This window comes from Podarcis gaigeae (genome assembly GCF_964106915.1).
Source record: "Podarcis gaigeae genome assembly, chromosome: 13".
Lineage (NCBI taxonomy): Eukaryota > Metazoa > Chordata > Lepidosauria > Squamata > Lacertidae > Podarcis > Podarcis gaigeae.
Window position 1 is genome coordinate 14815492 of NC_139689.1, and position 27225 is coordinate 14842716.

Consider the following 27225-nt stretch of genomic DNA (forward strand, 5'->3'; position numbering starts at 1 on the left):
AATTAGTATTCTTTCTGTGCCATGCCTTTTTTAAGATTCCAAGGCTAAGAATAGGGAGTGTATTCTTTCCACAGTTCTGTAAGCTATGCTGGGAAAACCCTTCAGGAACAGACATGCACATGCCAGAATGCTATTCATGGGACAAGCAGCAAAATTTCTATCTTGTGTATGAAAAGGAGAAAACTGCTAACCAGCCTGTGCCCGTTTTGTTTGGGAAAGAATGCTTCCTCCTGGTCCCTAAGTGCTACTGAGCAGCACTAGAGCTGGCTAACTCACAGTCTCTTCACTCACCCACTCAAAATGGGCTTCATCTGGCAAGGAATACTCCGTAGGGACGTGGCCGTACCGCTCCCCAAGGATCCCAATGAACAGCTGACTCCGACAGACTTCTGACAAGCAGAGCTCCAGCTGCCTAGAGAGATAATGAACCTTTAGAACATCTGTCTGCTGAACCTCCAATCCCACCACCACCTTCCTAAATGCATTTACAGGAGACAGAGTTACACAGGGAAGAAAAACAGGTCAAGGTGTTCTGACAGAACTCCCATAATGCCTTGCTTCCGATGCACAGAAATCTTTGCTGCTGTGTTTTCTTCATTCGCTCAGTCAATAGGGGAAAGGCCACAGTCCAGTGGTAGGGCACCAGTTTTGTGTGCAGAAGGTCCCAAGTTCAACCCTGGCATCTCCAGGGAGGGTTGGAGAGACTTCCTGCCCCAAACCCTGGAGAGCTGCTGCCAAGTCAGTGTAGACAGTACTAAATTAGAGGACCAAAGGTGTGGCTCAGTATAAGGTAGCTTCCCATTTCACTTTTCCAAAGAACAAATTCAAAAAGATCCCCCCAACTGCACAAGAGAAATTACAGACATGAGACTGGGGGTGGGCATCAGGCTCTGGCCCAAACATTAGGCAAAGTGATGCAGCCGCCTCAGGCAGAAGGAAAGAAGGACTGGAGGAGGAGAACTGTGTATGTACCACATGGCCTGCCCTCTACCCTGTAAGCTAGGCTACTACTCTCCAAGTGTAGTCAAAGGGTCCTGTGCTAAACTAAAATTCAACTATCAGACTAGCTGACTTACAACTGAGGAAGTTTGGAGCACCCCCAAATAACCCTGGTCTTTCCCCTCCTCTCCTCATACTTGTTCTGCTGGCTCTCGTGCTCAGTGATCCCCCAGCGGAGGTCGATGTCCTCTATCGCCAGGCAGAACTGGGCTGCCCGGGCTCGTAGCTCAGGGAAGACGGAGCGGATCAGCAGGTCCCGTTCGCCGTGCATGTCGCGGAAGGTGGAGGAGACAAAAATCTTGACGGAGCGCCACCTGTGAGGGAAATGATTCAGGATACAAAAGGAGTTATAACCCTGAGAGGTCTAAGCACCACAAGTGCCCACTCAGCCATTTTGATCAGGCAGGTGCCTTCACTGTACAGTCGTACCTTGGAAGGCGAACAAAATCCATTCTGGACGTCCCTTTGACTTCAAAAACATCCGGGAACCAAGGCGCAGCTTCCGATTGGCTGCAGGAAGCTCCTGCTGCCAATTGGAAGCCATGGAAGCCCTGCTGGATGTTCAGCTTCCAAAAATAGTTCGTGAACCAGAACAGTTGTGGCGTTTGGGAGCCAAAACATTTGAGAACTAAGCTGTTTGAAAACCAAGGTATGACTGTACTGTTTTTGCTGCCTGCTACATACATTTTTGTTTAGCCTGCTCAGTTTGTAGAATGTGGACTGGCATTTAATGTGGATTTTAACTTATAGTTGATTTTAATTTTTTTGGATGTTTTAAATAGTTGTTTTTAACCGGCTATTCCTTCTGTGAACAGCTTCGAGGTTGCTGTTGGTTTTTTTTACAATCAAGCAGTATATAAATTTTACGAAGCTCCACTTGTAGGGCAACCCATACATAAACCTCAGTTCACAGTTACCTGCTCTTGGGGGGTGGTATCAAGGAGGCAACCCCAGTTTCCACCTCAGCCGCCACCGCCCTCTGCTTCTTGGGCAGGCCATGGAGCTCGTCGGCCTTCCCAACGTGCTCTAGGAACCGGGAGTTGCCACATTCGGCCATAAACCTGCAAAATACAGAAAGGGGTTATTAATCCAGCACAAAATGCAAAAAACCAAAAACAAAACCCAAAATGAACAAGGTGCTTCTCAGGTTTCTGTTTCCATGGCTGGCTGAATGCCAAACTGCTAGTAGCCACCAGCCTTCAATGCTCATAAACACACACTTTAAAAAAATCATTTTCTGGCTTTCAGCAATCATTTGCAGAATTAATCCTCAGCTATCCAAAGGAACAAAGATGGCTGAAGTTCTCTCAGTAAATACACATTGGTAAATACAGTGGTGCCCCGCAAGACGAATGCCTCGCAAGACGAAAAACCCGCAAGACGAAAGGGTTTTCCGTTTTTTGAGGCACTTCGCAAGACGAATTTCCCTATGGGCTTGCTTCGCAAGAAGAAAGCCCATAGGGAAATCTCCGGGGAACTCTTTTAAATGCTGGCGGTGGGGAGCAAAGCCTTCCCCCCCCTCCGGCCTTCAGAAGAGGTCCAGGAAGGCCGGCGGGGGCCGAAAGGCTTTGCTCCCCACCGCCAGCATTTTAAAAGCAGTCCGGGATAGCAGGGAAGCGCTTCCCGCTATCCTGGACGGCTTTTGAAGGCAGGCGGGGGGAGCAAAGACTTTTGCTCCCCCGCCGGCCTTCAGAAGAGGTCCAGGACCTCTTCTGAAGGCGGGCGAGGGGGGGTGAAAGTCTTTGCTCCCCCCTGCCTGCCTTCCCGGGAGAGCGGAGAAACGCAGCGTGTTTCTCCGCTGTCCTGGACGGCTTTTGAAGGGGGGGAGCAAAGACTTTCCGCTCTCCCGGGAAGGCAGGCACGGGGGAGCAAAGACCTTTGCCCCCCGCCCGCCTTCAGAAGAGGTCCTGGACGAAAAACTCGCAAGACGAAAAAACTTGCGGAACGAATTAATTTCATCTTGCGAGGCACCACTGTAGTGTCCTGCCAGCCAGCATTTCCTCTGCATTTGCTCAGTTCTGAGACTCACCTGAGCACTTGCTCATTGAACCCGCTTATCACAACATTCCTGGAACCGGACGTACTTGGATTCCTAAAATTGAATAGGGGAAGGAACAGTACTCAGTAAAGTTTATGGGGTGTGTTCCACCAGACCCCCCATGCTTCCCCCCCTACTCTTTCTAATGCTCCAAACCCAGGCAGAGCTTTAAAAAATAAAAATAAAAGTGGGAAATGCAAGTACCGTATATTTCCGTGTATAAGACGAGGTTATTTTATTAGAAAAAAATGCTAAAAATTTGGGGTCGTCTTATACATGGATAGTGAAGGATGGGACAGGTGATTGGTGGGTGCCTAGAGCAGGAGATGGTCAGCGCTGTTTAAGGGGGTGAATGGTGGCTGCGGCAAGGTCTGTTTGCTATTTGCTGCTGCTGAGGCAACCGGGCGTGCGATTGTCAGCTACTGGCTTCGTGGATGCATGTGATTGGCAGCGGCGGTTTGGTGGGTGAGCAATTGTCGGCAATCCCCCCCCCCCAAAAAAAAAGCTCAATAACCCTGGGCAATCTTCCCCCAGAAATAGGGGTCGTGCTATACACAGAAAAATACGGTATATTAATGGGAAGCTGCCTACTACATAAGGGCAGAAAGTATTTCAATAAATGACTTCATTAGTTAATAAATAGTTTGAGATACAATTAAACAGTGATAGAATTAAATGACTGACTGACTGATTGATTGATTGATTGATTGATTAACTGAATGAAATGATACAATTAAAAATGACTGATTTTTCTATGTTTTTAGCAGTTCCTGTAAGATGTCTTGAGTCCCGTCAGGGGGAAAAATAAATATATAATAATTATCTTCAAAGAAGGGTTGCAGCTCTCTCTACCAAGGCGGGGGGCAGGGGAGAGACAGTGATATAGGGGGGGGAAAGCTACTATTGGCCAGTAATGTACATGAAGAACTTGGATACATTTACTTAAGAACATGATGCTATCACTCTTCCCAAGAGCACTGGATTAAGTGGATGGGATTGGGAAAGACTAATAGCTGAAGCAGATTTCCAAAGCTAAGCAGGGTATGTTATGGTTTCAAAATGGATGGGGGAACCACATGTTGAGATTCCTGCATTGGAGGGGGGGAGGAATTGAACTAGATAATTCTTAGGGTCCCCCCATCCAACCCTACAGTTCTAAGATTGATTATATGCTCCGGTTCAGTATAAGGCAGCTTTCCTAGTCCCCGCGACTTCTCCCCTACTTACGCTGCATTCGCACAGACATTGACAAAGAGGCAGTCGGAGGACACATGGTGGCGATATAGCCAAAGGGCAGAGCCAAGGAGCGGGACGTGGGGCTCAGCACTCAGAAGAAGAATTCTGTCCACCTGGCATGGGAGAAGTGAAAAGCAAGCAAGCAGGAATCAGGAACTTGTAGGAAACCAGAAACCCCATCAGCAGCCCAAAGCAAATTGCCTGAGCGCATGACTAATCTCCACAGGGCCTTCCCCATTAACCGGCAGCGTTCACTGGTGAACTGAAATTAAATCATTCAGCAGCTGCACTCTGCAAAACCATGGAAAGCTCAGAGGAGTTGGGACACCACACCAAGGCTCTCTGTTGCCAAAGGAGATACACAGATCTGCTAACACTACCCTAGAAGAGCATCGTCTATGGTTCACTGCATCAGGGCCACACCACCCCCTCGCTGTCACTGCCCAAAGGGTCATCATTCTACAGCCCAGCACGCTGCTTCCAAAAGAAGACAGCCTTGGGGAGGCTCACTGCACAAGGGGAGTGGCTGTTGCTGTTTGGCAGCATCATTCCTTAAGTCAGAAGTGGGCTGCCCTCTCAGCACTGTTCATAAATCTTTGGATCCCCACCTCCTCCCATTTGTACAGGCTGCCCAACAACATAGTTCTCTGGGCACATCACAAGTGACAGAAGAATAAAGCAGAGCTTTAAAATGCAAAAAACAAAGCCCAAAAGGAGCTCCTTTCGAAGGAAGGATATAAATTTGATCAATAAATGGAAGTGTGACGCTTTTTTAACCCAAAGAGAGAAATGTAAGTCCTCATATGAAGAGGATCCCAAATTATTTTTAAATGCCTAGGTGAATAAATGGGTCTTTACCTAGCACTAAAAGCACACACTAATGTCTGGTGTGGTACAAGGTAGGTTCAGAAGCAACCATTTAAAAAGCACCCGTCGTTAAAGCAGGCAGCATGTTTTATTATATACGTTATAAAAATTGCAAATGGCAGACTCCATCCAATAAGATTCATTTGTTGGCAATACTAAAAGCTTTGTATTGTTGCCTGGAAGAGATACTGTGCATTATGGTTTCAATGTGCGCCACCTTTCAGAGATTTTCACTCTGAAAGGCTGCATATACTCATTTGAAATAAATGAATTCCAACGCTGTATTTGCTGTAACAGATATACGTACCACTTATAAAGGAAATGAAGGACTGCTCTATTGAGTCGTGTTCAAATCAAAATCAATTAGCTAACCCCTTCCTTTCATTCTTAAGGTAGCCACCCAAATAAAGAGGTTGTAGTCAATAAATTCATCCACAATGCAAGCCCAGAGACTCACCTTTTGGCGGCGAGCGATGAGGTCCATGATGACGTCTCTGGCTCTGTGATCCTCTTCGTAGTTGTAGTATGCATTCTAGCAGTGAAAGCAAACAAAACAGGGACAGTGAGCGGGTGCAGAAAGCCCCAGATTCAAGCCTTGGCATCTCTGGGTAGGGCTGGGAGAGACACACCCCCCCCCGCCTCCCCATCTGAAATCCTGGAGAGCTGTTGCCAGTCACTACTGTGGACAACTTGAGCTAGATGGAACAATGGTCTGGGAGCTCAGTGTTAAGAGTTGCTTCTTGGGTTCCTGAGGCAAGGCCTGTTGCGCCTAGAAGCAGTGGGCAAACCTTCCTTGTGAGAAAAGGGAAACCCAGTTGAAAAAGACTCTCACACAGGAAATACTGCAAGCACAAACTCCCATGATGTTGTATAATTTGGGGGGGGGCGCAATAAAAAAACATACATTGCAAAACCAGCACAGACGGAGTGCTTTTTGAGGGCTCCTGTGCACGTTTTTTTGGTTGAAAAAATAGTTTTATTAAAAAGTATGTGCATTGTCTCCATTTTCAGGTCGTAAGAGCTTCTACAGATCAGTTACATTCAATGTGAGATATTGAATAATGCTGTAATGCTTAAGATGCTGTATACAGTACAAAGCTGGGGGAGAAGAAAGGTGGGGAGAGGGGGAAGTTGACTAAACTTTTGGTTGGGTCAGAGGGTCACCCTTGGCCAACCTTCCACATGCTGCACGAAAGCAGTCGTGTCCAAAACAAAAAACAAAAACCCAGGTGCGTGCACACACACACACATAGAGAAAGACTGTCCTCTTTCTCAGCTATTTTGCATCTATTTCTTCTTTTTTAAACGTTGTTCAGGTGCTATGCTCAGTGGTGGCATTTTGCCAAAACAAAAAAGGGAGGCTGCAACAGGGGCCTAAGGTTTGTCATCCCTCCTTTTTATAAAAATAAATAAATATATGGAACACTTCCTCTTTGCAAGCTCAAACTCAAACAACTCAGCTCCATTTTAAATTTATCCCTTGTGCTCTGGGATGCAAAGTTGGTAAAGAACATCCCCTTAAGAAACTGAAAATGCCAGGTAAGTACAGAAAGGGGTAGGGAGATGTGACCGATTCTCTCTCATATTATGATTTGCTTAATTCTATTTGGCACGAGGCAATTGCAGATCAGTGGCAGAACACATGCTTGGCATGCAGAAGGTCCCAGGTTCCACCCTGGGCTCTCCCAGAAGGGCTAGGAGAGGACCCTCTATGAACTGTTATCTGCCAATCAGCAGGTGGATCAATGGGCTGACTCAGTTTCCTATCTTCCTCATCTGTTATGATTCAGGACCTGGGGGGGGGGGGAGGAAGAGGATTAAGCCTGCCTTGGGGAGTCACACCCTTGGACCAGGAAAATGAACTCCACACAGACCCCAATTCCAGGTCTTACCAAATCTCGCAGAGCTTGCACATCCGTCAGCACAGAGCCCGTCATGGCAGCAGGCCTGAATTCTTGTCCTTCGTAGCTGAAGAGAATCTGGGCTTCCTCCGACGCAAAATGCACCATGGAACCCAGCAGCATGGCCACGTCCAGCTTCTGGAGGAGAGACAGCAAGTCTTTCCTTTAAAAAATATATATGCAAAGCTCTGGTCCCTTTGAAGGCCTCCCTTATGGCTGGAGAAGCAGTCGCCTCGACATGCCCAATATTCGTTTGGCTCTAATGCGGAAAAAGCCAAACCGCTTCCAGGAGATCTGTTCACTGAGCACCCACATTTATTTGCTTCTGGGGAGTTTAGACGACGTCGTGTCAAGCAACTAAGGAGCCCTTATTCCACACTTCGCTTGTCACACAAGGATTTTGGGGTGGGGGGAGGGGAGTGAAGCACGTCTGCAACACTCCAAATCTACTTTAATTGCTGGTGTTGGCACGTGACTGAATCCCACCTAAAAGCAGCTGCAGTCTGGAAGCAACCCTCAATTATCCTAGATATAATTATATCTGCCAGAGGCAAGCTCAAGTTGCCAGTGGATTTGCCAGGAAGAAATTTCAGGAGGCCGTGTTACATGTGATAATCTTGCAGCTTCCAGACACAGGTTTTAAAATTAAGGGCCTGGCAGGAATCATCTTGCTGCAGAAACTGGCCTCTGAGCTGGTGTTGTGTGAAAAATAAGAAGTTTTTTGGCCTACCAAGCTGAAAATTCTCTTTTACTGACCAGAGGATTTTATTACTCATCAATCAACATTACCTTTTCCTGTACCGTTTCATTTTTTAATTATTATTTTCTTTTATCGATTAACAACAACAAAAATGTAACAACTGAGGATTACAGCTGTTTTAAAAATTAGGTTATAAGCCACCATCTGCAATTATTTTTAAGTCAAACAGAGGGGGTACAAATACTAAAATAATAAATATTTGAAGATTAAATGAATCGAATGTACAGTTCCTGCAAAAAACTGGTACATTTTGCTGGAAATCTGGTGGTACCGGGGGGGGGGCAAGTTTGGCGGGGCAGGGCTGTTGTCATATTAATAGGGCAAGAAGCTGAAGTACAAGAAGCCCCATCAGTATTGGCATCCCACAGGCTCCTGAAGACACACCTGTTCAGCCAAGCAGTTGCCCAAACTTAGGATTTCTTATTGTTTTACCTGATTTGTCATGTTTTTAAACTAGTTCATTTACACATTTTAAACTAAAGATGTTTTAATGCTCTGATGAATTAGTATTATGCATTTCAATCAGGTATGGGTTTTAGGATTGATTTTACATTTGTAAACCGCTTTAGAAGCCATTCGGTATGAAAGCGGCATACAAATGAATTAATAATAATCAGTGGATCCGAAGCCAACGACAAGCAGAGTCAACTAGTTAAAGGTTTCCCCTCCCTCCTGAGTTCTACGAGGGCAATACAGAGAACTCAGAAGGAAGATGGCAGCCAGGGACACCCTCTAGGCTGGTTTTAAGAAAGGAAATAGGCAAGTGGGGGACAAGCGAGGTTGGCAAGGAAGTGTCCCATTTGCCCTAACGCAGCTCCTGTTGTGGAACGAGTCAACAGGGAAGGGGAAACAGAGAGAAAGGTTGCTTTTAAGATGAACAAACCGTAAGGGGGAGAGAGGCCCGCCCAGTGTCATCCTGCCCATTGGTGTTGGGGCAGCAGAGACCCTGGGCCTTCACGTAGGGCTGAAACATGTCTGAGTTTTTTATCAGGATGAGGGTGCGGCCAGGGATGGGGGGCAGATTGTGCCGAACGGCAATGTGGATTGCTTTCTCCAGAGCCTCCTGGTAGCGTTGCAGGAGAGCGTGGCTGCAGCGAATCTCTCTGTAAAGGAAGACAGACGAACAAATGAACACACACATGCCACCACTGCAATGATGGAAGCTTCCTCTGTAGTGTTTTGCAGCAAAGTGAGATGTAGTTTTTTTTTATTTAAAAGAGTAGGTGAAATATATAAACAACCTTGAATGTGTCTATTAACAAAAAAAAAGACAATAGCTATGCCACAGTACTCTTCACTCCAAGTACCCCTCTATATCGGACCTCACATCCACATCTATTCCAGCATCCTTTTCTCACAGTGGCTGACCAGACGCCCACTGGATGGTTAAATCCAGTCAAGGGCGACCACAGGATTGCGGCGCTCACCTCGCTTTCAGGCCGAGAGAGCCGGCATTTGTCCACAGACAGCTTTCCAGGTCATGTGGCCAGCATGACTAAACCGCTTCTGGTGCAACGGAACACCGTGATGGAAACCAGAGCGCATGGAAATGCCATTTACCTTCCCGCCGCAGCGGTACCTATTTATCTACTTGCACTGGTGTGCTTTCGAACTGCTAGGTCGGCAGGAGCTGAGACAGAGCAACAGGAGCTCAACCCGTCACGGGGATTTGAACCGCCGACCTTCCGATCAGCAAGCCCAAGAAGCTCAGTGATTTAGACCACAGTGCCACCCACACACAAAACCACTCTCCCCTCCTGTAATTCCCAGAAACTGATATCCAGAGGTATACTTCCTCCAACAGTGAAGGGAGTAACATAGCATTATCCCCCTCCAGGATTTGTTTAATCCTGTTGATAGCTAAAAATGAAACTCCCATATTCCATTGCAATGCATCTCTGGGTCAAAGAGGCTGGAGACAGAAGGCCCCGCCTCCAAGCATCTCGGAAGCATTTGATTGGCTGCTGTTGGCAGGATGCTGGGCAAGAGTGACATTTTGCCTCCTTGTGGAAGCACGTACTTCCCCTCTTGCTTCCCTGCACTTCTGATGTGAACAGTCCGCCTCTCACTTTTCACCACACAGCCAACCCCATCAATACCTGGCCTTCAGTAGTTTCCTCTTCTCGCGCTTCACCATACTGAAGATAACAGGGATCTCCAGACACCCACGCAGGCTTCGCCGTGTCCAAGATAGTGATGACCTCCCATAGGAGATGTTCAGCCCATGTCGCTGTATGATCTTGAGGATGATGTCTTTGTTGCTAGGGAAGGGGGTCTCTGTAGGGAAGGGGGAAAGAGAGGGGGCTGGTAAGGTGTTTATCCCAGCCAGCAACTTCTAGCCCACCCGCTCCCTCCGAAGGCTGCTGCAAATTTGTACAACCTACAGAAAACCTAGCTTCCCTTGCTGTCATACTAACTCACCCACCCGACTCAGGGGCCTTGAAAGTCACTCAGCCAAACTCCTTCATCAATCCCTTCTGCTGTTCTCACTTTCATAGAAGTCCCCCTCACCATCAACCTTCCCTCTCTGCTATTTTCCCTGTGCCACAGACAGATCACCGACACCTGAGGCCAGCAGTGATAGAATACATTTCATATCTAGGGTGTTGTTGTTTAGCCATGTCCGACCCTTCATGACCCCATGGACCAGAGCACGCCAGGCTTCCACTGCCTCCCGCAGTTTGGTCAAACTCATGCTGGTAGCTTCAAGAACACTGTCCAACCATCTCGTCCTCTGTCGTCCCCTTCTCCTTGTGCCCTCCATCTTTCCCAACATCAGGGTCTTTTCCAGGGAGTCTTCTCTTCTCATGAGGTGGCCAAAGTATTGGAGCCTCAGCTTCACAATCTGTCCTTCCAGTGAGCACTCAGGGCTGATTTCCTTAAGAATGGAGAGGTTTGATCTTCTTGCAGTCCATTGAGGAAGCCTTATTTAGGCTGAGGGACAGTCTAATACACAGCCCAAGGGCCGCATGCAGCCCTGAGTACTTCACTGGCGGCCCTCAGCAACATTTCACACACACCCAGCCCTTGCACTGCCTTCCCAAAGCCAGGTAAGCAAGCTGCTAGGCTTTGGGAAGGAGGCGTGAGGGCTCTGACAGGATCCTAGAAGAGTCCAGTGCCTCACTTATCCAGCTCTGGGAAAGCAGCACAATAGCTGGAGGGGCATCAAATTTGGGGCTTGCTTTCTCCCACCCACCCCACAAGTGCAACAAGGCAGTGTGCAGGCCATGGGCTCCGTGCCAAAGTACTGTTGTGGACCGCTTGGTATGCAAAGCTGGACTGCCCTGTTACAGGGCCTACATGCCAGTGGCCCCTGGTGGCAGAGGCAGAAGTGGGAGGAGCAATGGAAAGGACCATTACTTTTGTACTGTAGGCTACATCACAGCAATGCAGAAGTCAGGTTTACACACACACACACACACACACACACACCCCTCCTGGGCAAGGCAAGAGGTACCAGCATAGCCTAAGGTCACATTCCAGTCAGGCAAATGCACTCGAGACGAGTGTAGGACAGAGCTGCTGGTGGGTGTGGCCTGGAGAGATCTCTGAGGGCCATACAGAGAGGCCTGGAGGGCCACACGTAGTTCCAAGCCCAAGGATCCTCACCCCTGTTTTCTATCCAATTCCCACTGGTGCCTTTCAAAAATGCCCTCTAGTGCAACCTGGGTAGTGTGCAGGCCTTACCCGCCTCTCTGAGTTCATTTTCCAGATCTTTCAGGACCTTGAAGGCCGAAAGGAACCGGAAAGGGAGCTGCCTGCTGCGAATGATGGATTCCTGGGAGGGGCAGAAAAATGTCAACAGGAGAAGCAAGCGCAGTGCTTGCAGATTAAAGGACAGATTAAATCAATGCACTGCACATTAAAGTTGCTATTACAACCGAGGTACTGAAAATTAAGGCTGTACATCAGGGGCAGATTTTGCTGTCGTGCCAATAGTCCCCCCCCCCAAAAAAAAAAAAATACTTCAACATTTCTTCCATAGGTGCAAATGGAAGCCATACTCTTGTTGCAACACAAGAATGGTCAAAGCGCCAAGGCAAAAACAAAAATAAAACAGCGCTCAGACACGGAGCTCTAAAGCACATACCTATGTCTAGAAACGTGGCAGAAAAGGCATGAAAAGCTTGAGATTCAGGTAGCAAGTGACCTTTCTCTAGGAAAGAACCTGGAGAGTTTAACCCCATAATCCTGGGTTAGAAAGACAAATCCCCTGAGCAGCTTCCTAAACTGCTGTTAAAAAATAAAATCTGTACGAGGGCCTCACCTTGTCCTCCAGGCGCTTCAACAGTTGCATGTGGTGTCGATCGCTGACCCCGGTCCGCAAGATGTTGCGCAGATTCCGCAGCATGGCCATGAAAGGCAGCTTGCCTGCATCTGCAAAAGGCCAACAACTGAAGCTTGGAAGGGACTCAAACTTTGGGCCAAAGTCAGAACTCTGCACCAACATCCCTTTCCTCTCATGCTGAAGCTAGAGATTTTCTGCAACCTAGAGCCTAGTTAACATTTGAGATTTGGAGGGTTCCCCAATTTTGAAACCAGGCCAAAGTTTTCACATTGCGGAAGGCATGCTCCTTCTACAGGCAGAATCCTAGGGGTCTGGGGGTAAGCAGAAACACAACATACTTAAAGCATTTGTACCTCACTGTTCAAACAAATAGTTCCCAGAACAGCATATAAGCAATCAAGAACGAGCAGATGGGGGGAAAGCAGACAAAGCGGGGGAGGAGAAAACAGCTGCTGATTCTTGAAAGTTAAATAGTATTTCTGTATCATGACTGGCTGGAACAGAAGCAAACTGAGGGTCTGGGGGAAGCCGGATGGAGCTGGTCTGCTCAGCAGACCAAACTGGACCAAGTCCTGCTTCTCCCACAAAAATGTATGTCAGCGAACAAAATAATTATTTTCTTCAGTTGCCACAGGTGTGAACTGCGATATTGGGACACCACTTTTCAGCAGATGGGGAAACAACCACAACAAAAATCATCTTCTCTCACACACCTACCAATCAGCTCTTCCCAGGCCTTGGCCTTGTTCCCTAATTGGCTAAGGTCCCGCTCCCAGGTCTGAGGCTTCGGCAACCTCATGCGAGTGCCAGCAAGGCTGGAGTCCCAGGGGGCGGGGAGGCGACTTCGAGAGAAGGCACTTAAATCTGAGGGGTACCTGGAGAGTTCAAGCAAGAGAAGGAGATTTAGGGCGAAGGTGGGCTGGCTGAAGGCTGATTTGAAGCCCACTGGTGAATCATGGCCCATGTGGGTCACTTAGTATGTGCTGATTGCTGGAATTCTTGCAAAATGATTTATTAGCTCAACTGTGAAATTTAACAGGGTATGTGGGTTTGTCAAACCAAGGTTTATTTATTTAATTGTCATGCATGCCTCTGCTTCCACTGCAAGCTTGACACAGCTCTGGGGCTCAACAGCGCCATCTAGGATGCAGTTCAACAACCAGCTGAAGCATTCCGTCAGCTGACCCCCTCCAAGGGCCAATCCCTGCCCACCAGGCCCTATAAAAGCCCCATCCTCGGAACCTGCTGCTCAGTCCAAGCCACATACTTCCTTTCGGAAGGAGTGAGTTCAGTGGCAGAGCATTCCTTTTAACATTTGGAAGGTCCACAGGTTCAATCCGTGGCATCTCTAGATGAAGTAATAATAATAATAATTTATTATTTATACCCCCGCCCATCTGGCTGGGTTTCCCCAGCCACTCTGAGCGGCTTCCAACAGAACACTAAAATACAATAACCTATTAAACATTAAAAGCTTCCCTAAACAGGGCTGCCTTCAGATGTCTTCTAAAAGTCTGGTAGTTGTTTCTCTCTTTGACATCTGGTGGGAGGGCATTCCACAGGGTGGGTGCCACTACCGAGAAGGCCCTCTGCCTGGTTCCCTGTAACTTGGCTTCTCGTAGCGAGGGAACCGCCAGAAGGCCCTCGGCATTGGACCTCAGTGTCCGGGCAGAACGATGGAGATGGAGACACTCCTTCAGGTATACTGGACCGAGGCCGTTTAAATCAGGTGGAAAATAAACTCCTACCCAAAAGCTTCCAAGAGCCACTGCCAGTCAGAGTAGAGAATACATAGACCTTACCTGCTCACACTTCAGAAACCGAAAGGCCAGGAGGAGAGGGGATTCAATGCTACCCAGGAAGCCTCACCTGCGTCCCAGGACACTCATTACAAGCTGGGCCGGCTCAGAGATGTGAAGGCGCTGGATCAAAGCCTTTAGGGAGAAGAGGTCCTTGGGGGCTGCTGGACACACCTTTTCCTTTTTCAGCTCCTCTTCAAACTGGTGGGAAGCAATTGACAAGAGGACTAAGAAATCTCAAAAGCCACTTTGCGTCTTCAGAGAAGTTTTGAAAGGGGCTCCCAGAGCCCTTTCCTTGAAGACAGGAGACCTCGACACAACACTTCAAAGTTTCCTAGCCCTGAGCTATACACAATTAGAGACTTTAGTGTTAGGAAGGGAATGTGGTACCCAGGACAACACTTTCCTCTGCTCCCCCAGGTATGTCTTACCTTCGTCTGCAGCAATCTGGCTTTTGCTGCAAATAATGTGTTCCGACCAGGCCAGTGCTCTTCCCAGTTAGAAGCTCTTGGCTCTTGCTGAGGAAATGAAATGAACAAGCATTAGCCACATAAATAAACAGTGCAGGGTCCCTAGGCCAACTACACATCACAAATACGCCTGGTACTACAGATATGCCCCAATATGGATAAGCTTCTATAAGCCTGGCGTGTCTGCATTTTACAGTTTCTGGTGCTCAAAGCTCACAAAGCAGGAGATAAATACCCAATTGGAGCCGAAAGAAAGAAAGAAAGAAAGAGAGAGAGAGAGAGAGAGAGAGAGAGATACAGGGTTAGATCCAAGGGAACAAGACATTTCTGTACATTTTCTTTTTCTTTTCTTTTTCTTTTCTTTTTTTATAATTTTTTTTATTGATTTTCCAGTTTTTAACACAAAAACAACATACAAACACACACATAAAATCATATTTTCTTAACCTCATTCTCATAACCCTCCTTTCCCGGACTTCCCCATACCTTCCCCTTTTTGCATTCCTTTTTAATTTAACAATTATTCAGCAACTCTTTAAACCCATTTAAATTTAAATTTGTTCACCTTTTCAATTTCTCCTTTAAACATATAGAAATACCGCTGTAATTTTACATCTTCCTTTCCCTTGACATTTTAGCACTCCTCAATTTTATAATAACTCTTAAGATAAATTCTAAACTTCTTCCAATCTTCCTCCACAGTCTCTTTCTCTTGGTCTCGGATTCTGCCAGTCATTTCTGCCAGTCCCATAAAGTCAATCACTTTCGCTTGCCATTCCTCCAGCGTGGGTAACTCTTGTGTCTTCCAATACTTTGCTAGAAGAATCCTTGCTGCCGTAGTAGCGTACAGAAAAAAAGTTTTTGTCCTTTCTCGACACCAATTGGCCCACCATGCCCAGGAGAAATGCCTCTGGTTTTTTATAAAAGGTACATTTAAGTACTTTCTTAATCTCATTATAAATCATTTCCCAGAAGGCCTTAATCCTTGGGCAGGTCCACCAAAGATGAAAGAAGGTACCTTCAGTCTCTTTACATTTCCAACATTTATTATTGGGCAAATGGTAGATCTTTGCAAGCTTGACTGGAGTCATGTACCACCTGTAAATCATTTTCATAATGTTTTCTCTTAAGGCATTGCATGCCGTAAATTTAATACCTGTGGTCCATAACTGCTCCCAGTCAGCGAACATAATGTCATGACCAATATCTTGTGCCCATTTAATCATAGCTGATTTCACTGTCTCCTCTATTGTACTCCACTTCAACAGCAAGTTATACATTCTCGACAAATTCTTAGTATTGGGTTCTAACAGTTCTGTTTCTAATTTCGATTTCTCCACCTGGAAGCCAATTTTCCTGTCTTGTTTGTAAACCTCCATTATTTGAAAATAATGGAGCCAATCTCTCACCTTGGACTTTATTTTCTCAAAGCTTTGTAGTTTAATTTCACCACCTTCTTGTTCTAGAATTTCAGAGTATTTTGGCCAATTAGTTCTCATATTAATTTTCTTTACCTCCTTGGCCTCCATTGGTGAAAGCCACCTGGGAGTTTTATTTTCCAGTAGATCCTTATATCGAGACCAAACATTATACAGTGCTTTCCTAACAATATGATTTTTAAAACCCTTGTATACTTTAACCTTGTCATACCAAATATATGCATGCCAGCCGAAGCTATTGTTGAATCCGTCCAAATCTAGAATGTCTACATTTTCAAGAAGTAGCCAGTCTTTTAACCAGCAAAAAGCTGCCGATTCATAGTACAGTCTTAAATCCGGCAGGGCAAACCCCCCTCTTTCTTTAGAATCAGTAAGTATCTTAAAATTTATTCTGGGCTTTTTGCCCTGCCAGACAAATTTAGATATATCTTTCTGCCACTTCTTAAAGCAATCCAGTTTATCAACAATTTGTAATGTCTGAAACAAGAATAACATTCTAGGCAATACATTCATTTTGATCACCGCAATTCGACCTAACAAGGAAAGCTTCAGGTTCGACCATATTTCTAGATCTTTCTTTATCTCTGTCCAGCACTTATCGTAATTGTCTTTAAATAAATTTACATTCTTAGATGTCATATTAATCCCCAGGTATTTTACTCTCTTTGCCACCATTAATCCCGTTTCCTCTTGGAAACCCTCTCTTTTCTCATTTGTTAAATTTTTTTCAAGTACCTTAGTTTTTTGTTTGTTCAATTTAAATCCTGCGACCCGACCAAATATTTGGATTAATTCTAAAACTCTTTTGGTACTAGTGTTTGGCTCTTGCAAAGTCAAAACTAAGTCATCTGCAAAGGCCTTCAATTTGTACTGTCTGGCTCCGACCTGGATCCCTTTCACCAGTTGGTCCCCCCTAATCATATTTAACAAAACCTCCAGGACCGATATAAAAAGTAATGGGGATATAGGGCACCCCTGCCGTGTCCCTTTTTCAATAAGTAGCTCCTCCGTAACCACATTGTTCACAATTAACTTTGCCTTTTGTTCCGAATAAATTGCACTTATACCATTTTCAAACTTTAGACCTACCCCCATCCCATGGAGATTCTTCTTCATAAATTTCCAAGAAATATTGTCAAAGGCTTTCTCCGCGTCCACAAAAATTAAAACTGCCTTTGTATTAATGTTCACTGTTAGCATTTCTATAATGTCAATTATATTCCTTACATTGTTAGATAGATGCCTACCCGGGAGAAAGCCTGCCTGGTCCTTATGGATCTCCTCCACTAAAACCTTCTTCAATCTTTTTGCCAAAATGTCTGCAAATATTTTGTAATCCACATTAAGTAATGATATAGGGCGGTAGTTCTTGATCTGTCTTTTTTCAACCTCAGTCTTTGGTATAAGTGTGATGAAGGCTTCTTTCCACGATTCGGGTGCCCCTCTCCCCTCTAATATTTCATTACAAACCTCCATAAGCGGCTGTACTAACCAGTCCTTCAAAGCTTTGTAGTATCTGGAGGTTAGTCCATCTGGTCCTGGGGATTTTCCCAATTGCATATTTCTGTACATTTTCCCAGCACAAGAGTTTGTCACGTTCCACATGAAGATTTTTTCAACGAGCAATTCCTGCATCTTACACAGGAGTAGCTATAGACTAGTTCTTTCCAAACCAAAAAAGCAAAAAACAAGACCTTTGCATACTTATAGCCACTTCCTGGCCCTCGGCTCAAAACCTCGCAACTCATCCAGCCCAGTGATACAGGCTCTGTCCCCACCCAACCATCAAAATTGCAGCTTGCCTCCCTCACACTAAGCATATTCCCTGCTACAGAAACCTTCCTCCAAGCCGTTAGAATGTTTCTGAACACTCCGTGGTATCACAGCAAGTCAGCTCATGTTTAGCCTATATTAGGAAGTACAAAGATGATCAGGAACTCTGAAATCAAAGCACCCACCTTCCTGGGTTTCGGCCGACGGTTTCTCTTCCCCTGGCTCTTGCGGTTATTGTATTTGGCCAACTGGTACATGTCAAACTGCCGGAACTTATCAGCCATTGCAGCACGAAGGCAGCAAGGCATTGGAGCCAGAGCTTTTCCTTCCCCTGCTAGGCTCTGCATGCAAGAGAAAAATAATAGCACCGTGTGATCACCAGGACGAGAAACAATGCTGCATCCTGGATTACCACTGGAACTCTCTGCTAATGGATTTTGTGCGGTCATTCTCTCCTTACCTGATAGAGTTTGGCCACCTCCTTCCAGTCAGAGGGAAGCTGCACAGCGTGACAGAAATACCGTCGCAGATGTGGGCGGCAGGGCAAAAGGCGGGCAGACAGTGCCAGGAGAAAATTGGCTGTACTGCGGATGTTCAGTTCCTGGCGAGTGTACAGGGCAACCTGTCATTGAGGGAGAGAGAACATGCACAGAAAAGTATGTCAAGGAGAACCCAGGGAGGTTTCTAGAGATGTTGAAGTGAATATGAGGACACGACTACACAAAGATGAGGCAGCTGGTCTGGACTTTTTCCTAGAAAGGTAGACCTCATTCGTATCCTGTGTTTGTCACACCTCTCAGGTTCTGACACAAGAAGGACAATGGCACAACTACTGTGCCAAATCTGACATAGAACACCACCATTTTTGTTGGGCAAGCAACTGCACCCAGCAATTCCAGGTTAGCACTGAAAGCTCCAATGCAGATAATGCTCTTAGCACGGATTCCATGCTTTTGGAGATGCAAGTTTCTAGCCCTCTGTGATCACACGACAGAAGGAACAAAAGCAAAAATGACACAATTCGATATGAGGATTCTTTTTTTGCTGTCCTTTAATTTCCACATTCCTTCTGCAGCTCAAGATCTTTCAAGTACCAGTTCCCACCTGGAGACAGTTTCAGAACCAGTCTATTTTAATTTGTTACAACCAGATAATTTGTCAAGGACAATGGCAGCTTCTGGAAAGGAACAGCATCCCAGAGCCTAGGAGAGAAGATCTACCTCCAGGGAAGAGCTCTAGAGAAATGAAATGAACTCTGCAAAATTTATTTTAACATTCTCAGAGTTCCTGGGGGGAAAATGTTGTTTAACTGCTCTGGGAATTGTAGCTCTGCGAAGGCAAGAGAAGTTTCCAATCAACTTTCAGCACACTTAATAAACCAGAGTTCTCCAGATTCCTTGGGGGAAGCCACTGCTGTTTACATTGGTGAGGTGGTGTTTTAAATGTGAGGCAGAGATGTGGCCTAACGACATTTAGAAAAACTGCTGCATGCCACTCTGAGCCTAGGGGAGACAGTACGTGACATAAAAACAGAAAATAATAAAATAAAATAAAAGTCAACATTAAAAGGACACAAAAGAGACTAGCGTACAGATAAAAAGAGCCACGTTCTTCTGCACTTTAATTCGTATTTATCCTTATGCAATAATTTAGGTACCCTATTGGAAGCAATTCTCCCACTTGCGATTCTCAACAATTGGCATTCAGTCACATTGCCGCCAACAAATTAACAGCAAGTCCACTATATAATTGACGATATCCTCAGTTTGTTTGTTTTTTTACAGAAAGAATTATTATAATGACATTTTGCAACAAGAGTGCCGTCAGCACTTGATGAATTCAATGGCATTCATGAAAACAATCTAGGTAAATATTAAACACACATTGAGAACAGGCAAGCGTTTCTTTCTGGCCCAATGATTGCACTTCAATGCCTCTCACACACACCCTTGTGACCTTTTGGATGCAACCCCCAGAAATCCAGGCTCCCAGTTAACTGCCCCCTCGTACCTTGAGAATGAATTCAGGATCGTGCTCTGCTAGGCTCTCACACACTTGCATCAATGCCTGCTGAAGCTCACCAGGAGGATTTCCAAACTTTGGCCCTTCCACCAGCGAACAGCAGGCTAGGCTCAACAACATCAACTAAAAAAGGGGGGGGGAGTGGTTAGAGGAGAAAGCCTTTGGAAGCCTCTCATGAGAGTTTCCTTCAAATTTCAAGGTTCTAGTCCAGTGGACACCAATCACTCTTAAGCTTCTAAGAATCCACCACTGGAACTGGATGAAAAGCTGGAAGCTCCGGCTTCACTTAGGGCTAGATTTAGGGGCAGGTGACTGCCTTGGGCTTGGTGGGTGGGTGCTGGTTCCAGTTTGCCCATTACAAGAAGCCCCTATCAACTCTGCAGTTGAAATGGAAACCTAATACTAACAGCAAATCTTCACCTCCATATCTAGGAACACTCTGCTGCATGGCCCATGTTGAATTGTGTGCACTATTTTCCAGTGCCCATCCAAAAACAACAACCCAGAACCACTGGGTTCCTACTAGGAATAAGCCAATTTGTCCATTCCAGTTTCTCTTGTTTCTCCAAACTCTGCTCCCGACATCAGTTTGCAAGTTAAGAAAAAACCCTCATGAAAGTTCATATACATTTCAGTGCAAACTTCTAATACACACCTGCCTGTATGCCGTTTCACCTACCATACACATTTATTTATTTTTTGCAAAGCAATTATTTCCATACGCAAAAATGCATCCCATGTTAATTTCACAAATATATGCAGCTTTATGCAACTTGACCCTATTATATGCTTTTTTAGTATACTGTTGTGTGCACTCCAATCTCTTCGTGGTAAGAGACTCCAAGAGGGGCCTCTGCTTTCCTGGGGTTTAGATCCCTTGAAATGAAGGTCAATGGAAACTGCAGTTTCTCTCTCTCTCACACACACACACTTTCACTTTCACATTCATACACACACACACACACACATGTTTGGCCTATTCATTTCCATCCCAGTATGACCCGCATCCAACCAAGCGTGGTGAAAGAAGACCCACCCATTTGTCTCTCTAGCAACAGAACTCACTCTAAGAAACAGGTGATGGGTAACATTAGCTGAGCTGCCGCAAAGGAGCTAGTCTGACTTGTTCTGCAACTGTGATAGATTCTAACACTAGATGCACAGAACCACAGGTTTGGAAGGGTCCTATGGCCATCCAGACTGACCCCCAACCCATAACAATCTGTTATTTGGCTGGAGAACTGTACTGCAAAATCTGGAGGAATGTGAACTTAGAAAAATACAGTATTCCAGTTCACATAGTACTTTGGAAATTGCAAAATAGGCGATTTGTTTTTAATTGCAAGGTGAATCCAAAGTCTCCCCAACCCCTAGTTCCTAACAGCACAAAACCTCTCACCTTTTGATCTTTCACTTGCTGCTCTTTGCTCTCCACAGGCAGCTCATCAGCCAAAGAATCATCCTCTTCCGACTGCACTTTCAGGTCATCTTCGGGCAAAGTCAGAACATACTCTGGGATGGCGCCAGCAGCTTCCACTTCATCCCTTTCCTCCTGCAGGGGAAGAAACCCCACTGTCCCTTAGTCAAAGTTGCAACCACTCTACAAGCATTATCCAATATTCATTTTCCAGGTGTCTTTTACCAGTGAGTATAGAAACACCAGCAAAGTTCTCAGGCACAAGACCCGTGCAAATGCTTCATCTGAAACCCCTGAAAACAAAAAAAAAGCGTCCACAACCAGGAATGTTAAAGTGTGTATTAATTGTGGCCACATCTGGCTACACTCCTCAGATGTAGTTTGTAAATAATAATAATAATATTTTTTTATTTATACCCTGCCCATCTGGCTGGGTTTCCCCAGCCACTCTGGGCGGCTTCCAACAAAATATTAAAATACAATAGTTCTTCAAATATTAAAAGCTTCCCTAAACAGGGCTGCCTTCAGATGTCTCCTAAAAGTTGGTAGTTGTTTTTTCCTTTGACATCTGGTGGGAGGGTGTTCCACAGGGCGGGCGCCACTACCAAGAACCCTTCACCCAAGTAAAAATAGCAATGAACATGTGTGGATTATGACTGAGGATTCCCCCTCAAGCTCAGGGATGGGGAACCTGTGACCCTGCAGATGTTTTCGGACTTCAAATCCCATCAACCCCAGCAAACGATCAGGGATGATGGGATTTGTAGTCCAGTGGAGGGCCACTGCTTTGGCTGCTGGCCCGAACTTATGGAAGGAAAACTCTTAAAATTCAGGTTTTCCTAACTGCCTGGATGTGTTTTCTTTCTGCTATAAAACTTTCCTCCATTCCCTTTGCCAAGTCCCAACCTTCTCCAGCAGGCCAAAGTTACTGCTGAAACCTCTCTCATGCAATATCCTGTTGCCATGACAATACTCCAGCAACTGGGCCTAGCCTGTATAGGCCCTTGTCCAACTGAAGTCTTACTTGCAACTGTGGTTCTTCCAGTTTGGTGCTTGGTCCAAAAGCCTCATCCTGAGCTGTGTAACCCGGTGGCAACCCCAAGGATGTCGAGGCACAGATTCTTTCCTGAGGATCCAGTCGGGGAGAGAACTGCACGTCCAAAGGCTTTGATAAAGCAACAGAGGTGGAAATAGGGCGCAGCAGGCGAGCCTTGGATTCCTCCAGCCCCTGAACAGCCAAGTGGGCAGGCTGCTTCAGAAGGGAATTCTCCAACCAGAGCAGCCTTGGTTCAGAGAAGGCAGAATACGACACAAATTTCTTTGTGTCAGATGCTGCAGGCTGCCTAGCCTGGAGTAGGGAACGATAAACGAACAATTAGTGGCAGGAATGAGGCTGTTCTTGCAATACCACCCACAAGTGTATATACAGTGTGTGGAATACACTTGGCTGTACAGTGGTACCTCAGGTTACATACGCTTCAGGTTACAGACTCCGCTAACCCAGAAATAGTGCTTCAGGTTAAGAACTTTGCTTCAGGATGAGAACAGAAATCGTGCTCCGGCAGCACGGCAGCAGCAGGAGGCCCCATTAGCTAAAGTGGTGCTTCAGGTTAAGAACAGTTTCAGGTTAAGTACAGACCTCCGGAACGAATTAGGTACTTAACCTGAGGTACCACTGTACAAATCAGCAAGTGTACACTCTTTCACACAAACACATGTACCTATATAGACAGCCTGCACCTGTGTTCAGTGTAACACATGAACAAGCTTAACACCAAGTAGAATCCCATTCGCCTTTACATCTGCCATACAACTCTGACTTCCCTTGGCTGGGGACAGTGCACTGGGGAAGGAAAGGAGGTATAGCAGCAGCAGCACACTGGCCTGCAGCGCAGATCTACACATTCAGGTGTATCACACAGGGCCTATTTCCTGGTACTACGCTGCTTCTGAAATGTCGAAACGTTTTCCCTGCATCAAAATCTCCCCACCCACTGTAGGGATGTGCAGGAACTGAACTGATCCCACAACACCCACCCATCTGGGAGCACCCAAAGGGGGGAAAGGGGGAAAAAACCCAGCTACGTTTGAATCAACTCCTAGTGACGACGCCTTGTGGCTTCCGCTTCAGAGCACAGCTAAGAATTATCATTTTGTGAAAAACCTGCCTTTCTAGCATGGTCACAAAAGTGTCTTTCTCAGGATTCTTTGGGTGGGGAGGGCTTTGACCATTAACCCCATCATGGATCAGACATGCATCCAAATAAACCATCTCTTGTGAAATAGTTATTGTTCGTGGTCTTATTGCTACTAGCATTACCACAGCCACGCTTACCTGGGTCTGCTCAAGGACTGAGTCAAGCCATTTGACATCCAGAGCATTTGGCATTGTCAAGGAGCCCGCCACGACCTGGCTCTGGGCACTGAGGGGCTTCAGCGAGGCTAGCCATGAAGAAGATGGGGTAATGGGCTGCAAGAGTCGGGCCTGGACTTCCTCCAGCTTTGGAAGGGTGAGAAAAGCAGGGGCGCAAGCATGAAGCAAGGGCTTCTCCCCAAAGAGAGAGGCAGAGGAATCCATGAACTTCGCTGGGAAGGCCGCTGGGTGCTTGGACGTCTGCAAAGAGAAAGAATAGACTTTGGAACTCAACACGAACAAGCCCTATGCAGATTTGAGACCAGGATACCTGAAAGAGCATCTCATCCCTTATAAAACCAGCTGAATGCTACACTCTTAATGCATTTTTAATCTTTTGTTGGAAGCCACCCAGAGTGATTGGGGAAACCACATTAAAGAAAGACATAAATTATTATTATTATTATTATTATTATTATTATTATTATTATTATTATTATTACTCTGCAGGAGAAGGCTGTGTTGCACATGCCACCACCTCAGGTGGGTCAGCTCCACACTATGTCATAATCGGGCCTTTGGTGTAGTGGCACCTACTTGTTGGAAAACCACCACCACCCCACCATTATTTGACAGGAAATTCATTGTATTTAAAATAATTTCTTTTCTAACCAGCTGTCTTAAGTGGAGATCTTCAGCCCACTCAGTACCCGTATTGGATTTGTAATTGTTTTCATGACTTTGTAATTCCAGACGATGCGGAAGATCATTATCATTGTTTATTACACTGTTCTTGGCATTCTGAACCAAGGGAAAGTTTATTCTGAATTTGTTAAGCAGGATACCCAATGGCGATCAAGCAAAATCATATACAGTGGTACCTCGGGTTACATACGCTTCAGGTTACCAAGATTGCTAACAAAAAAATAGTACCTCGGATAAAGAACTTTGCTTCATGATAAGAACAGAAATTGCGTGGCGGTGGCACGCCAGCCCCATTAGTTAAAGTGGTGCTTCAGGTTAAGAACGGTTTCAGGTTAAGAACAGACCTCCGGAACAAATGAAGTATGTAACCAGAGGTACCACTGTATTTGCTCTGCAACTCTTCAACAGATTTGTGTCAGATAAGAGTGGCAAGATTTGCAGTGGCTGCTCAAAAGTTTTTATTAAAAGGCTGGCTGGTCACCTTATCAAGGCTGCTGTAGCAGTGGAATACCTGCATGGGCTAAGATGACCACTGAGGTCCTTTCCCAATTCCTGTGTTTCTACCTTTGTACTTTTAAGCTGCACATAGCATGTAGAAAAAAGGTAAAGGGACCCCTGACCATTAGGTCCAGTCTTGACTGACTCTGGAGTTGTGGCACTCAGCTCGCTTCATTGGCCAAGGGAGCCGGCGTACAGCTTCCGGGTCATGTGAGCAGCATGACTAAGCCGCTTCTTAGCAGAAAACCAGAGCAGCGCACAGAAACGCCGTTTACCTTCCCGCCGGAGCGGTACCTATTTATCTACTTGCATTTTGACGTGCTTTCGAACTGCTAGGTTGGCAGGAGCGGGGACCGAGCAACGGGAGCTCACCTAGAAAGCTTTCTGCAAATCAACTGCACAAGTTAATGAACAAACTAGGCATCCGTTAGTGTGAATTTAACATGCTGGTGTTTTAATGAAGCATTTCTTAGACCCCCATACTGCCACTTCTTTAAGCGAACGTTGCTGGGTTTCAACCGGGAACGAGAAACCTATGGCTCTCCCAGTGTTGTCGGGTCTCAATGGACCTGAGGAAATGCTTCACGCAGGCTTTCAGTGAGAAATGTTGCAGTTGTGGGGTGGTATCCTTTCAACACTTGGGATGTAAAAGACCCCAGGTTTAGGGTTATGCATCCTTTTAGCACAGCACCCCCTTGTGGCACCGTAATATGGTGAAAATAACTAGCATTATTTTTTATTATTATTTTTTTGGAAAAGCAGAAAATTTGAGGGAATGAAATTGGAAGATTCCCTAGAAGTCCGAAGGCCCAGGCCCACTGTGCCACTCATAGCTGCAGTCACAGCATTCCACCCTATCCAAATGTTCACTGAGTCACAAAGCCTTGCACAACCACCCCTAGCTGCAACCCCCAGGCTCTTCCTGCCTCCTGGTTAATTCAATTAATTCCCTTGTTTATCTGAAGCCACTGTCTCTCGGGTTCCTGCTTTCAGTTCCTGTATCTCCCTGCAGCGTTGGCGCTCGCCACAATGAAACTCCCTCCCTTATCTCCTATTCTGCTCATTTAACAAACAAACGCGTTGGGCAAACATCCATAGGGATCTGCCATATATACCAAAGCCAGACCACTGGGTCCATCTGACTCAGTAATGCATACACTGACCTGCAGCGACTCTTCCGGGTTTCATGCAGTGATCGATCTCTCTCTCCCAGCCCCAAAGCAGATATACCTGCAACTGAACCTGGCAACCTCTACATGCCAAACTCTACCACTGAGCCACACCCATCGCTCGGAGAAGCTTTAAGTCAATGAATGTTAAAGGCACAGGAGCCACACACACACACACACACACACACACAAACACACACACACACACACACAGCAGCCCCTTATCGCCACTTGCCAGTCGGCAACCAAGAAACCATGGTTTGCGCGCGTTGCAGGAAACCAATTCCACCCAAATTCATCCAGGCTTGCAAATTCGGTACAGGTTGGCCAAAGAGCCACCGCTATAAACTGCTTCCTCCCTCCATTTAGTTATTATTATTATTATACCACCCACCTGAGCTGATCACAATCTTTCTCTTTCTCGCATTCCACAATCTTTCTCTTTCTCTTTCCTCCTATCAGGGATTTCCCCCCCCCCCCTTCTGTGAAATTTGCAAAAGGACTCTCAAGGCGAGGTCCGCCTCTGCTGCAACCTACAGCCTCTTTCCTTGAAATATTAGCCGGCGCCACCCCCTAACCGCCTTTGGAGAGGTACGGGGTGGGAGGTCAGCCCCACCAACAGACCCTGTTTTGTCGGCTTTCTTGGAGAGGTCGGTGCTCACCCACCCCAGAAAACCGAATCGCCTGCACGCCTCCAGCCAGCCCTTCCCGGACGCGGAAGCTCAAGCGGAGAAACCACAGCCGGCGTAAGCACCGCCTAGGCGGAGCCTGGACTGCGCCCAAGAAGCGTCTCCCTCCCTGCCTCCCTCCCGGCAGCAAAAGCCCACGCACCTCCGGAGGGACCCAGGTGTCCAAGTCACCAGATTTGTTCCACGCGTCCGCGCTAGAGCCCCCGGAGAAAGGAGGCGATCCCAGTTGGTGGCTTATAAGGCGTCACGTTTCAGAAAGAGGCTTTGGGCGAGGAAACCCGGGAAGCCTGACCTCTCTGGTGCGCCACGGCTTTTAACCCGTTAGAGTTCATGTTGCACGAGAAGAACCCAGGAGTCCTGGCTCTTGAATCCGGAGAGCGCACTCACCATTCAAGGAGTTGGAAAGGGAGGAAGCGGGAGTCCTGGCTCCAGCTTCGACTTAGTCGTTTTGTTTATAAATCACTCGACTGCAAGAGCGTCCATGCAGTGCACAAAGATGGGATACAAAAAATAATTTTAAAAAATGAATCAGTTGTGACTATAAAAGCAAATGCCAATTAAAATATGTCCTGGGTTTCTGTATTATTATTATTAATTAATAATAATGATAATAATAATGTGTATACTGTCTTGTACCGGCAGGTCTCAGGGTGGTTACAACAGAAAATCACCATATAAAAACACAAAATACATAATAAAAACAAAAACAGCCCAATAACCCCTCTTCCCCAACTTTTTTTTTAAAACAAAAAAAATTCCTTCCAGTAGCACCTTAAAGACCAACTAAGTTAGTTCTTGGTAT

The 27225-nt window shown here is 46.1% G+C and overlaps 1 protein-coding gene across 3 annotated transcripts in view; it reads right to left on the reverse strand.

Annotated features, from left to right (window-relative positions):
- TEP1 (telomerase associated protein 1) overlaps positions 1-26500 on the reverse strand; it is a 55600-nt gene extending 29100 nt beyond the window's left edge. Inside the window, exons 1-21 of one of the 3 annotated variants that reach the window (XM_083710509.1) lie at positions 26401-26500; positions 23345-23623; positions 22034-22357; positions 20992-21144; positions 19581-19715; positions 18031-18192; positions 17756-17911; positions 14320-14406; positions 13959-14089; positions 12807-12964; positions 12069-12178; positions 11489-11579; positions 9901-10078; positions 8685-8904; positions 7033-7179; positions 5598-5672; positions 4265-4386; positions 3029-3091; positions 1917-2060; positions 1137-1313; positions 292-412 (exon numbers count right to left, since the gene is read on the reverse strand). In XM_083710509.1, the coding sequence (XP_083566635.1) occupies positions 292-412; positions 1137-1313; positions 1917-2060; positions 3029-3091; positions 4265-4386; positions 5598-5672; positions 7033-7179; positions 8685-8904; positions 9901-10078; positions 11489-11579; positions 12069-12178; positions 12807-12964; positions 13959-14089; positions 14320-14406; positions 17756-17911; positions 18031-18192; positions 19581-19715; positions 20992-21144; positions 22034-22357; positions 23345-23587 (2997 nt within the window). In that variant the 5' untranslated portion in view covers positions 23588-23623; positions 26401-26500. Of the gene's footprint in view, positions 1-291; positions 413-1136; positions 1314-1916; positions 2061-3028; positions 3092-4264; positions 4387-5597; positions 5673-7032; positions 7180-8684; positions 8905-9900; positions 10079-11488; positions 11580-12068; positions 12179-12806; positions 12965-13958; positions 14090-14319; positions 14407-17755; positions 17912-18030; positions 18193-19580; positions 19716-20991; positions 21145-22033; positions 22358-23344; positions 23624-26128 lie in introns of all 3 variants that reach the window. The other 2 variants (XM_083710510.1, XM_083710508.1) reach the window with 2 other exon arrangements.
- Positions 26501-27225: the final 725 nt, after the last annotated feature.